This window comes from Papio anubis, chromosome 9 (assembly GCF_008728515.1).
Source record: "Papio anubis isolate 15944 chromosome 9, Panubis1.0, whole genome shotgun sequence".
Classification (NCBI taxonomy): Eukaryota; Metazoa; Chordata; class Mammalia; order Primates; family Cercopithecidae; genus Papio; species Papio anubis.
In genome coordinates, this window is record NC_044984.1 from 2612275 (window position 1) to 2625739 (window position 13465).

Here is a 13465-nt window from a genome sequence, read left to right on the forward strand (position 1 = left end):
ACCAACCTTTATCAACTGTGTGCCAAGCACTCTCCAGGGGGCTCTTTGGGGAAAGGTGGATCGTGTCACACAATTCTGCCAATAGCCTAATGAGGCAAGGGCTACAGCTGCCTCCATTTTTTCAGATGGGGGTGCAGAAGGCAGGGAAGTGAAATGTCTTGCCAGAGGCACATGTAGCAGGTAACCGGCAGAGCTAGGTCACGGGCTTCTGACCACTGCCCCCGTCTCTTCCCCAACAGATTAGTCATCCTGGCACCTCGAATTAACTCCCTCCAGGGTGGCAACTCACACCACCACCAACACCCCTCCCCCCAGACAGGGAAAAAAAAGAGCATAGAGTGGCAGCTCCTCTGAGAACCTGCAGTGGGCAGTTGTGAGAATGAGGCACAATGGGGAGGACAGCAAGGGGCAGGGTGCTGACCTCCCTCCTGTTGGCTCTCAGGTACTGGAACTCCTTGAGCAACCTGGTGGCATCCTTGCTGAACTCTGTGCGCTCCATCGCCTCCCTGCTCCTTCTCCTATTCCTCTTCATCATCATCTTCTCCCTCCTGGGGATGCAGCTCTTTGGAGGAAAGTTCAACTTTGATGAGATGCAGACCCGGAGGAGCACATTTGATAACTTCCCCCAGTCCCTCCTCACTGTGTTTCAGGTACGGACTCTTCTCTCCTGGGATTCGGACTCGGGGTGGTTGAGTGGCAGGGTGGTGGGGGGAATATGGAAAACTGCACCCTTTCACCAGGCAGCCACAGCCAGCCTAGATCAGCCCTGGAGAGCCCATGCCTGCGAGAGTCTTGAGTTTTTTCTATAGTTTCCCCTGTCCCCATCTGCTGTGGAATTCCACTAGTGGGTGGACCATTAGGGGAAACAATCTAAGTGGTTTAAAAATGCCTTCTCAGGGGAATCTCTTGAACCCAGGAGGCAGAGGTTGCAGTGAGCTGAGATCCCACCCCCACTGCACACTCTAGCCTAGGCGACAGAGCAAGACTCTGTCTCAAAAAAAAAAAAAAAGAAAAGAAAAAAAAAGAAAGCCTTCTTATCATGGAATCCTTTACTCAAATTCTCCATGAAAGCCCAAAACATAAACAAAGAAAAGCAGACTGATCTTATTGAGCGGGGGAGAGGGTGATGAAACCCTGGCTTTCCTACCCACCATGCTTGTCCCAGGAAAAAAATATTACTGGCCCATCAAATTTGTGATTTCATAGATATTTTGGCTTAGGGCAAACTCAGAGTGGCATCTATTTAAGTTTAAAAGTAGATTGAGGTAAAAATGAATCACATGTAGATGCTATGAAAATCTTCAAGTGACGAATGTTTGGGGAAAGCTGGTGTAGCATGTGGCTGTCTCAGCAAACACACAACTGCACAAGGACCCTGATGCCTTACCCCCAGGAATAGCTGATGGTCAGCTCAAGCATGTGTGGAGAAAGTCAGAGATCTTTGGGCCAAAAAGCCCTTTTAGTCACCCTTCAAATCCTATTATGCCAGTGGCCAGGCCTTTTGTGTAAGGACAGTGGAATAGCTCAGAGCCCCCTGGGGAGGAGGATCGGGGGCCAGGAGGAGGAGTGAAAGGAAATTTTGAACAATTCTGTTGACGTAGTGGGGCAGGGCAGGGTGGTTTCGGGTTTGCTGTTGGTCTAACGCTGTGTCCCTTATTGGTGGGAATGTGTCATTCAGATCCTGACCGGGGAGGACTGGAATTCGGTGATGTATGATGGGATCATGGCTTATGGCGGCCCCTCTTTTCCAGGGATGTTAGTCTGTATTTACTTCATCATCCTCTTCATCTGTGGAAACTGTATCCTTTGCTGCTGCCCCCCCCCACCCCTGCGGCCCCCAGCCCCCAGCCTGCAGCACAGTGCCAAGCGGGCACGTCCCCGCAGGTCCGGGCGGTCCCGCTCGGGCTCACACCACCCAGCCTAGAACCCCATGGCGGCGGAGGTGGGTCTGGGTGGAAACCTGCAGCTTTGCCATAGGTGAGGTTCACCTTCCGGAACCCTTCCGGGCGTGCGCTCGGCGTCCTGTAGGTGAGCGACGCCCCCTGGCGTTGCGGCGTGCGCTGCGCAGCCTCTCACACGGGCTGCGGTAGGGACACGGGCCGGCTGCCCTGGGGCCGCTGCGTCCGCGCAGAGGCGGGGCGCTCCGTAAGGGAGGGTGAGCCGTTGTCCTTCAGATGACCTTCAGCTCCCCTCCTGCTTTTTGGTCAGCACCCCTCCCTCTGATGCTGCTCTCCAGGACTGGAGTCACAAGCAGAGCTGCCCAGACTTCACACAGCCCTAAAAGCTCCTTCCTGATCCTGGCTCGGGGGTGGGGTTTCCAGGGTCACAAACCACAGGTGCTGCTTCTCTTCCCCAGCTCACGACCCTGAGAGAGTCACGTCCAGAGTCAGGGGTAACATGGGAACAGCACTGGGCCAAGTCCCAGTTAAGGCAGTGCAGAGAACACAGTCATGGAAACCTGCAGACAAGGTTTCCTCTTTTCCCAGCTGGGTGACCTCTCCTCTACCTCAGTGTCTGTAAAATGTGGCGATGGAATCATAGAACCTACTACGTAAAGGGTCGTGGGGAGTTTTAATGGGATCATGCATGCAAAGCCCCTGCCACATTCAGACGCCTCTCTGGACAAGCCCCTCTTCAAGACCCTGCCTGGGTTGCGGCTTCCCTGTGTGTGAAATGATAGGAATGTCTGGGTGCCTGGGGCTGGGGGTCAGACTTCACAAACTGAAAGCCCCCTTCTAGCTATGCTTTCTTTGATTCTGCACTTCTCTGACCCACAGCGTTTCTGTTGGTGGAGTGGGGTGGGGAGAAAGGGCAAAGAACTGTCTCCATTGGGAACTCCCGAGCCTTGGCTGGCTCCAGCCGGACCCTCCAAGGGTCTTTGTGTGTGCAGGCTCACATTAAGAGTTGGCAGAGATGCCAAGCCACCCCCTCAGTGCCTAGTTATAATAAACCGCTCTTAAGAGCATTCTGCATCCTGCTAGAGACAATGCTGTTTATAATGTCAATTACAGCCAGTCATCTCAGCGGGGAAACCAATCATGAAACCCAGCAATTAAAGTGCAAGGCAGGGCTTGCTGCCTCACTCCCGCCCGCTCCAGTGTGCAGGCTAGCCTGTTCTCCTCCCTCCGGATAGCTCCAGGTAGCTAGGAGGGTGATGGGGAGCAAGGGGAGGGGAGTAACACTGTTGGGGTCTGATTCCCTCAGAGTGACTCACTGTCAAGCTCTCTGCTGAGGAACTCTGCCTTGCACGTCCTACACCCCCTGCCCCCTGTGCCCACCAAAACCCCAAGCCAAGGGTCATTTTCTTTAAGAATGGACGCAAACAGATATCCTACTGAATGTGTTCTTGGCCATTGCTGTGGACAACCTGGCTGACGCTGAGAGCCTCACATCTGCCCAGAAGGAGGAGGAAGAGGAGAAGGAGAGAAAGAAGCTGGCCAGGTAACCCTCTAAGCTTGCCCAGGCCTGGGGCTCCAGGACTCCCATTCTGGAATGTCATCCCACTGGTGGCAGAGAGAGGCTTGACTGCCAGTCTGTGTTGGCTGTCCCTCCTAGGAGGACTCTGGGTTTGGGGCTCCCTAGGTTGGGCCTTTCTCCTAATTCCTAAGCATCGCTCTGATAGGGACCATGGTGAATTATAATAGTCTCTACAATGGTGTCATATTCTCCACCTGTAGGGATTATCTTTTGAGAAGCTGTGATAGGTGGCGGGAGTGTAGGGTGGGGAGAGAGAAAGGCAACCACTCAGTTGGGAAACCCAACTCCAGCTTACGGAGGGAGTCCTCCTCACTACTTTATGATTCATCTCCAGTGTTAGGAAGGCAAGACGGGGCCCTGTGTTGTATCCTATCATTGTCTAGACGGGACAGTTCCAGGCCACACAGCTGTCAGGCACTGAGCAGAGCTCCTCCAGGAGCCAATCCTAGAGAAGATCCGCCATCCTTTTCTGCTTTGGCGGCCCAGGCATCTCTGGAGCTGCAAGAGGCCAATTGCGTGTCAGGCAGAGCAGGTGTGGCTCAGCCCCGTAGCGCTTGTGACTGATCTGTACACGAGAAGTGCCCTGGAAAAAGGAAGATGGATTCAGACCCAGGGAGCCCCTACTGGCCCCAAAAGGCCACAGGACGGTTCCCTCCTACACTGTTCCCTATCACTCCAGTAAACAGCCATTTATTTTTTCTGCTGCTGACTGGCCAGGACTGCCAGCCCAGAGAAGAAACAAGAGATGGTGGAGAAGCCGGCAGTGGAGGAATCCAAGGAGGAGAAGATTGAGCTGAAATCCATCACGGCTGACGGAGAGTCTCCACCCACCACCAAGGTGAGGAGCTGTCTCCTTCCTGGAGCTGTGAGGCTGGTGCTGGGGAGGGAGGGCCACAGCCTTCCCCGGCCAGACCCCATGGAGAATAGGAGAGAAAGAAGGACACCCAGTGGAAAGAAAGCCAGTAGGGATGAACAGGAGAGCTGGGAGGAGGAAGAGAAGGCAGATTGGCTGGATCCCAGCCATCTGCTGATGTCTTGAAGGGGATATGCAAAGTGACAAGGACCTATTTTCGAGCGAAGTCACTGACTAAAATGCAACTTCAAGGCTACTGCAAGCCTCTTAACTTGTGGACATATCTAACTGAATTCTTCCTCCTTCTCCCCTGTGACTGTCTAGATCAACATGGATGACCTCCAGCCAAATGAAAATGAGGATAAGAGCCCCTACCCCAACCCAGAGACTACAGGTACCAGTCCCACTGCCTAACCTGGGATTGGGAGATTGGGGGCAGAGATTTAAATCCTAAAGCCACGTGGGAGTGGCCGTGTATTGGGGACCATGGTTCCGGTGTCCCTCCATAAGTACCTTGCACTGCTGAGTGTCTTCCGTCTCTATATTTAAGCATCATCAGTCAGCATCTGGGAGACAGCTTTGTTTCTGGTTTCCTCATAATGAGATCACATTTGAGCAGTGCTTTTGTGTCCTTTCCAAGCTGGATTCTGTGTACATTTAAATTTTTGTTACATTACATGTTGTAAAATCATTATTAATTTATATAATGTATTAGTATGGCATATGTTGCAACATTATGCTCACTTAATATTAATAGTAAATCCCAAATCTGCCTTGCCCCTACTCAGGAGGCAGTGCCGAGTGCAGGGACAGCTGCCACCACAGATGTCCCACTTGTTGCTTTAGAAAATGATTTCAGGTCTCATTATAAAAGGCGCTCTTACTGACTCCATCTTCCTGTGCTTCTATCTGATACATAAATTAGCAGGCAATCTGCTTCTCAAGGGCTTTACTGTCAGAGGTCAGTGGTCTTCCCTCCAGGCTTCACTTCCCAGCTTCCTGAAATCCCATGCCCTGTCCAAGGCCTTGGCTTACCTTCCTCTGACCTAGAATTGCAGATACCATCGCCAGTTTCAAGCTTGAAGTTAATAACATGTATCAAGGGACTATTGATTCTACTGACATTTCCTTGTTCCTGTAGGTTAGGCTGTATTTGGGTTGTTCACCAAGTTAGGTGGCTGAGAACCTCCTACATTTATGAGCAAAGCTCGGTTTCCCCTTTTGCTTTCCCTCCGCTGGTTCTCTGCTTAGAACACTCACAGGCATCTTCTGTTGTCCTTGGGAACCAGACTCCCTGTGGTCACACCATCCTCACTCCCCTCCTCCTGCAAGGGAATAGGATGTGGTTTCCTGGAGCTTGGATAGAAAGAACAGGAAGGGTGTTTTCATGTGCAGGGCATTAAATAGCCTTTGAAGTTCTTAAAAACCCTTCTAGGGTGAAACTGTTAGGGAATTTCAACAACGTACTAGAATTATTGAACAAATGCAATGGGAGGATCTTATCTTGATCCTGAAGCAACAAATACACTTTAAAATGACATTTTAGAGGTAATTGGGGGAAATTGAATATGGACTTGGAACTAAATGATTTAAAGTAGTTTTTTTAATCTTGTTGGTATAATATTTTGTAGTTCTGTTTTCAAACTGCTGCCGTGTTTATAGCCAGAGTCTAAAATGTTTACGAGTTGCTTTGCTTTTAAAATATTCCAACAACAAAAAAATGGGACAGAGAAGATAAATGGAACAAGATCAGCAAAATGTCCAAAGTTGTTGAAGCTGGTTTTATATATATGAGGTTTAGTATGCAAGACTCTACTCTTGCGTGAATCTTTAAGGTTTAAAATGAAAGACAGTAATAAAACAAATTCCTTAGGGGCCTGAGAAGAGCCCTCCCATGGGGCCAGCCTCCAGGATGGGCCTCCCTGCATACACCACAAGGCAGATCTGGTATGAGGGTCTTTTCACACAGGCACCCAGCTGCAGCCAGGCCTGTACGGCAGATATACCTCTTGCATCTTCAACAAAAATCTCAAATTCTATTATTCTAAATACTATACTCTTGGCTTTTCTCTGTCGCTCTAATGAAATCAAAGAGAAGAACGTTAAAAAAAAAAAAAAAAAAAAAAAAGGGCTAATAAGGATTTTGTCACCACATTGACCGTCCTAGAAATGCCTCTAACGTAGCTACCTGGTGGCTCTGAGGACCGGGGGATGCTTACGCTTTCCAGCTGAAAAGCTCTTCCTCCCCTCCGCTGAGGCCTCAGGATTCTTGAGATTTTTGAGCATGTGTCCCGCTCCCCGTCATTTCTGCTGGTTACATGTGTCTCTTTACTTTTGTGTTGAAACCTCTGGTCCATACCCTGACTGCCCCGCCACACACACCAGCCACCACTCCGGCCTCTGAAGGCAGCCCCAAGCATGCCCATTTGTACACTATCCCCGGTCTCCAGGTCCTCATCCAGGAGGTCCAAAGGGCAGTATGCTCTTAAAGCTGGTGGCCCCACACATCGCCCTGCCCCTAAAGGCTAAATCAGCCTGTCCTTCCTAGCTCCTCCCACCTTCCCATTTCCTCCCTTCCCTGCCTGCCCAGTCAGCTCCTGGATCCTTTAGTGCCAGGTGCAGCAGAAGTTCCCAGAGACTCCTCCGAAGATCACGTGGCCTGTTGTCTCTGTTCTGGTCAATCTCTGGTTCCCTCCTGCTTCTCTTCTCCCAAACCATGAATGGCGAAGAGCCTGATCTACCATTGTGCTCCCAACCGCTGCCCCTTCCAGGCCGCTGGCCCCTGCCATGCCTGGTTCGTGCAGGTACCCCTTAGCAGGCAGCACTGGTGAGCGTTCCTCCTGCTCTGCCTTCAGCCGGGCCACTAGGGAGAAAGGGCCAGTGCCAGGGAGCACACTGCCATGCTCTTCTGCTGCCTCCCTGTCTCTCTCTTGCCCTGTCTCCTAGGCTCGCCCCCTGCCCTCTCCCTCCCTCCTGGGCTGTCCAGATTGCTCCCAAAGCGATGTATCAGAGTGGCCAAGTGGGAGCTGGACTCCGGAGTGCACTCTGCTGGCTGCAGCTTCAGTTGCCCTCACATGACCATGAATACTCAGAGGAGGGGCCTGTTTCTAATTCAACAAGGGGCCATCGAGGCCAGCCATAGCCCTAGAATCCTTCCCTCTCTGTTTCATCTGAAAAGCTCGCCAGCCTGTTTCAGCCTCCCAGATCGGTATACCCTAATTATAGAGAAAAACCCCAACTCACTGGAAAGAAAATCACTGTGCCCAGATGAGTGGAAGCTAATTCTACTTTTGTTTAATTTATCAATTTATTTGAGTGAGCGTGTAGATGTTTGCAAGAGCCACTAAGGACTTAAAGTTAACAGGTACACATTTGAAAAAGGAGTGCCACCAGACACTGAGTAGTCAGCAGCGCCTGTGCTGGGGGAGCCTTTCATTGTTGCAAGGGGTTCAAGGTCAAGGAGAGCCATGAGGTCGTGGAGTCTGGGGGCTTCATGCAGAAGGGTGGTCTTGACTGAGCTTTGAATCGGGGAGTTGGAGAGGCTGAAGGAGTTTTTTCAGCATCGTACAATCATCAGAGATGCTAGGAGTTGGGAGGAACCTTGTAGATATTCATGAACTACCCATGAAGCACTTACTTGTGTGCCAGGCACTGTGCTAGGTCCCAGGGACATGGGGGTCCCTGTGGTGGGCAAACAGGGGAGACCCCCACCCTCCTGGAGCTGACATATCAGTGAGGAGACAGGCAGCAGGCAAACCAACCAAAAAGGTGACATCACATGATGTGAAGATAGTGAAATCAAGGATTGTGTTAGGGGATACTCAGGGGTCAGGCTGCTTTGACTGTGTGGTCAGCAAAGGCTTCTCTGAGGACACAGCGTTTGACTGGAGCCTGAATGATTCAAAGGAACTAGACACGGAATCAGAGCGAAGAGCCCTCCAGGTGGAGAGCCTGAGTGCAGAATCTCTCACGGGGAATGCACTGGCTGTGGGGACTCCAAAGAGGGCCAGTGTGCCTGAAGCAGAGAGAACCAAGGGATAGTGCCCTGAGCAGGAGGCTGGGGCAGGGCAGGAGGGCAGGGCAGAAGGTGCAGGGCCACACGGGAGACTGGGTCTGATCCAGTGCCCTGGAGGGCTGCCAGAACGTCTGAGCAGAGGAGGCCCTGACCTGATGTCTGACACACCCTTTCAGAGATTCCCTCTGGGTGCTGTGTGGATAAAGAGCAGTGGCGGTCGAGAGCAGAACTGGGGCAGGGAGGACACTTGCGCGGTATCCAGGCAGAGAAGATGGCAGCTTGGGCAGGGGATGGTGCTGCAGATGCAGAGAAGTGGTCAGACTTGGGATACATTTTACAGGTAGAACCAGCTGGATTCACTCATAGGTTAGATGTTGGAGAGAGACAAAGAGGAACGTAGGGTGACTCTGAGGTTTTCTAATTGAGCCAGTGAAGAGAAGATCCCCAGTGCAGAAACTGTATCCACCACCTGTGCTCCTTGTGCCCCAACGCACTGCTCTGGGTGTCTGGCCCTTACCAACCAGGCACTCCCTTCAGCTGGTAGCAGGGACTCTTGTGCCCTGCTAGAAACTAAGCTCCTTGAGGACAAGAACCATGGCTTTGTGTTCTCAGCCTTGGGCTCAATACTCTGTAGGCACCAGATCTTACAAATGTCTTTACTTTATGTGGCCAAGAGCAAAATCACAGAAGTGAAAAATGAGCATCAAATGGAGAGGGGCAAGGGCTGCCAAGGACCAAGGGCGGGGCTTCGAGTGCTATCCTGGTTTTACTTTGGAATCCTCTGACCTGCTGTCCAAAATGCAGCAGCAACTCCAGAGTGTGGCAGCGCCTCACTTCCCGTGCTTTTTCCAATCCTCCAAGAACAAAAATGAGAGAAGAAAGATCCCTAATGTATTCCACTGGCATTTGGGAGTAGAAGACTAGACGGTTCAGTTGCCAACACCAAAATGAGCTTTGCCTGACTTTTCCTGATCTCTCAGCCTCCCTCCGTATCCATAGTACCTGCTAAGCATCGCATGCTATTGAAGTTGTGTTCCTTTACAAATCGGAGTTTGTCCTTCAGAAATCGTTTCCCGTTAAGCACTGTGCCTGACGTTCAGCTGCTCTGTGACTGAATGGACCAGCTAACTTGCTTCTCCCCAGGAATGCAGCTCAGCATGGAGCTTCATAAACAGGGAGGGAGCTCGTACAGATGGAAGAGCCTACACCATTTTCCATTAGGAGCTTCGAATGGCACAAAGCTATAGTAAATAGGGGTTTCTGTAAACATAAATGATTAAAATAAGCACAGAATTACCTGTTATCAAATTACCATGGAGAAGAAAGTGTTGGGTCATTTCGAGCAAAACTGAAAAGAATACAAACACCTAGGCAGGAATTTAAGATCCTTCTCAGTTAAATTTCACTTGAAATATCATGATTTAGGCCAATTCTGGTTTTACTTATTCGACTTTAATTAGAAGACTTTTCTTTTACATACCAAGGGTAGGGTGTCACAAGAACTCCAACTCTTGGCCTGTAGACAGTTTTTCATCTTGGACCTCTCTTCTGCTGAAAAAATATCAATTGTCTTGCTGGTCAGCTCTGATCACCCTAGGGAAAGAATCTGATTGATGTCTGTATGGTACTGGTCCTCCAAAAAAGCCTTGGGTCCCTAAATGCTTGAATGCTTTTTGGTTGATAAAGAATTGCTTTCTGTGCCAGGCATTTTTTCTTTGCAATACCTGGCTTTGTTTGAACCAGAAGAGGGAGAACATGCAGAGGCCCGGCTGCGTCCGTGAGACAAGCGTCCCATAACTATCTTTCTCCAGCCAGACTAGTATCCCCTTCACCTTCGTCTTATACAGAGTCCCCTTCCTTCTGAAGGGTGTGGAAGTTCAATCATCATCAAGAAATAAGGGCTTCTAGTGCCAGGCATAGCTTTTCTTTCCAGGGTTTCCAGCACACAGAGAGAAGGGACAGACATTTAAAATCAGTCATCAAGGCACTGGAGGCAGAGGTTCTGCTGGGATTCGTGGAAAGGTCATTCCCTGGAGCGCGAGTACTGAGGAAAGCTGGATGGAGGATGCTATCTGGATTGGGGGTCCTTGTGTGCTCTGCAGAGAGGGAGATGAAGAGCAGCTCAGAGAGAGAGAGAGCATGAGGAAGGACGGAGCACACAGTGAACTTGTCAGCTCACTAGGGCTACCATAACCAGTGACCACACGCTGGGCAGCTTAAATAGCAGAATGCATCCTTTTCTGGTTCTAGAGGCTGGAAGTCCAAAATCAAGGGGTCTGCAGGGTCAAGCACCTTCTGAAAGGCTCTTGGGAATAATCCTCACTTACCTCTCCTAACTTCTTGTGGTTGCTGGCAGTCCTTGGCTTGTAGATGCATCCCTCCAGTCTCTGCCTCTGTCTTCACATGGCCTTCTTCGCAAAGTGTGTTTTTGTGTCTCTGTGCCTGTCTTTATGAGGAGAACAGTTGTTAGATTTAGGGCCCATCCTAGCCCAGAATAACTTCATCATAACCAATTACATCTGCAAAGGCCCTATTTCCAAATAAGGTCACATTGCAAAGTTCTAGGTAGGCATGAGTTTGCAGGGAAACTGTTCAACGCACTGTAGTGAAGTGTTCAGAAAATAGTTTCATGTGAGTGGACAGTTTGTTAGGGAATAGTAGGTGGTAAGGATCTGACTGAGAAAGATGTTGAGCATTAATTTACAGGCTTCGAGTCTGTCCCATAGCGGCTGCTATGTGCCTGGCACCATTCTGAGGTATAGATGTACTGTTATTATTATTCCACCTTAGATGGAGAAACTGAGGCACAGAGAAACTCAGTAAAAGGCCAAAGCTAGAAAAACAGAGCCAGGATTCTGATCCAGGCGACTGGCTGGAGAGTCTGCTCTTCACTCCCATGTTGTTACTTTCCCCTTCTGAGCGTCTTCAACACATTTGACCAGCACAGGATATGCAGTGCTTCCCCCCGTGAGCATTGTGCTTGCAAGCGCAGAAATAAGCTGCCTGACTTTCTTCCACAGTAAATGTGGCCACTGGCAGGGAGAACAAAGGTGCTTCTTTAGTTGGTGTCAGTGTCTAAACCTTTGCATGAAGGGCCTGTTGTGGTCAGTAGCATTGCCCTGTTATCTCGACAGCACATGATTTTGTTGTCGTCGTCGTTTTGTTTTGTTTCAGAAATTGGGAAAGTGTTGGTTTTTAATTCCTGGAACTTCCAAGGGTGGGGTTATTTGCAAGGGATTCCACAAGCCAACTAAGCCATATCCTTTCCCCAACCTGCAGCCTAGATAGATGAGTAACACCTGGCAGTGCCCTGTCCTACCTGGTCACCTTTTCTCATACCTTACAACTCGGATGACCAACCACCCCAGTTTGCCCAGAACTAGGGGGTTTCCTGGGATGTGGGAATTTTAGTTTTAAAACCAGGACAAGTTGGTCACCCTGCTTACAGTCCCCCTTATTGTGCACTGCCAGCTACGTCTTCTCCAACAGAGATGAGCTGCAGCAGCACCCACAGGGAGACGGCAGAATGTCTGTCTTGGTTGGTACCCTACATTTTCAGAGCCATAATCATGTCTGCCAGTAGGAAGGTCTCTGAAAGTGGTAAAGTAAGTGGGAGTGCTGGAGTTATTTAGAATGGTGCTGTTCTTCTTACAGGAGAAGAGGATGAGGAGGAGCCAGAGATGCCTGTCGGCCCTCGCCCACGCCCACTCTCTGAGCTTCACCTTAAGGAAAAGGCAGTGCCCATGCCAGAAGCCAGCGCGTTTTTCATCTTCAGCTCTAACAACAGGTGTGCAGCGATGGTGGGGAAGGTGGGCTCCTGCTCTCTCTCGTACCAGCCTGGCCGTTTCCTGTGTTTTACCTGAACCTCTGGATGGAGCCTGAGGCTCTCCCAGCTCCCTGCAAATTGTATAAACAGACACTGATTTAGGAAACAGTCCTGGATTTTGAATCAGAAGGCTTGTGTTTATTTCTCTCTGCACTTTTTGGTTTTTTGGTTTTTTTTTTTTTCTTTTTGGAGACGGAGTCTCGCTCTGCCACCCAGCCTAGAGTGCAGTGGCGCAATCTTGGCTCACTGCAAGCTCCACCTCCCGGGTTCACGCCATTCTCCTGCCTCAGCCTCCCAAGTAGCTGGGACTACAGGCGCCCGCCACAGTGCCCAGCTAATTTTTTGTATTTTTAGTAGAGATGGGGTTTTACTGTGTTAGCCAGGATGGTCTCGATCTCCTGACCTTGTGATCTGCCCGCCTCGGCCTCCCAGAGTGCTGGGATTACAGGCGTGAGCCACCGCGCCCGGCCTTTTCTCTCCACTTTTTGAAATGTTTAAACTCTATTTCTATTCTTTGGGTGATTACCCTTGATAATTTACTAATTCTATTTAACTTAACAAAATGTGATGTTAAACAATATAAGAATCTCCTCCTGTACAATAGATTGACCTTAGATTATTTTAACTCACTCATCTGCTCCTTACTTACATGGAGTTGTCATTAGTATCTTAGTCCAACTTTTATTTGTAACCCAACAAGTTAGTGAGTCTTATTATCATATAGATAGTGTGTGTTTCGATATATGTACACCTTACCATTTTATTTGTTCACCATTTTTTTTATTCATTTCCATCCATCCTTTAGCTAACATTTTCTTTCCTACTAAAGTACATTCTTTAGAAGCTCCTTTAGTTCCATAATGGCAAATTCACTTGGCCTCTGCTTACCTATAACTGTTTTCACTTCTTGCTCTTGAAAGACAGTTTTGCTGTGAACACTATTTTAGACAGTTTTTGTCCTGCAGCACAAGAAAGGTGTTATTCCACTGTAAAGTCAGGTGTCATTCCAACTATGAGTTCTTTGTGAGTAACCTAACCTTTATTTGTAGCTGCTTTTAACATATTCTGTTGCCTTTGTGGTTGTACAGATTTACTACCATGTGTCAAGGTGTGGATTTCTTTCCATTTATCTTGCTTAGAATACATTCTGCTTCCTAAGCCTATAGATTTAGATTTTTATTTAGTTAATGAAAATGTACAGCCATAATGTTTAAATCTTACTTCTTTTTAATTCTATATTTCTTCCTTTTGACACTCCAATTGGACATCTGTTAGACTTTTTCATTCTGTTCTC

At 49.2% G+C, this 13465-nt stretch overlaps 1 protein-coding gene across 46 annotated transcripts in view; it reads left to right on the forward strand.

Annotated features, from left to right (window-relative positions):
* CACNA1C (calcium voltage-gated channel subunit alpha1 C) overlaps nucleotides 1-13465 on the forward strand; it is a 729498-nt gene that overhangs the window by 611472 nt on the left and 104561 nt on the right. For all 46 annotated transcript variants that reach the window (XM_009217701.4, XM_017946457.3, XM_017946456.3 and 43 more), the window contains exons 14-19: nucleotides 443-650; nucleotides 1679-1799; nucleotides 3327-3441; nucleotides 4195-4315; nucleotides 4655-4724; nucleotides 12000-12132. In XM_009217701.4, coding sequence (XP_009215965.2) covers nucleotides 443-650; nucleotides 1679-1799; nucleotides 3327-3441; nucleotides 4195-4315; nucleotides 4655-4724; nucleotides 12000-12132 — 768 coding nt within the window. The remainder of the gene's footprint in view (nucleotides 1-442; nucleotides 651-1678; nucleotides 1800-3326; nucleotides 3442-4194; nucleotides 4316-4654; nucleotides 4725-11999; nucleotides 12133-13465) is intronic.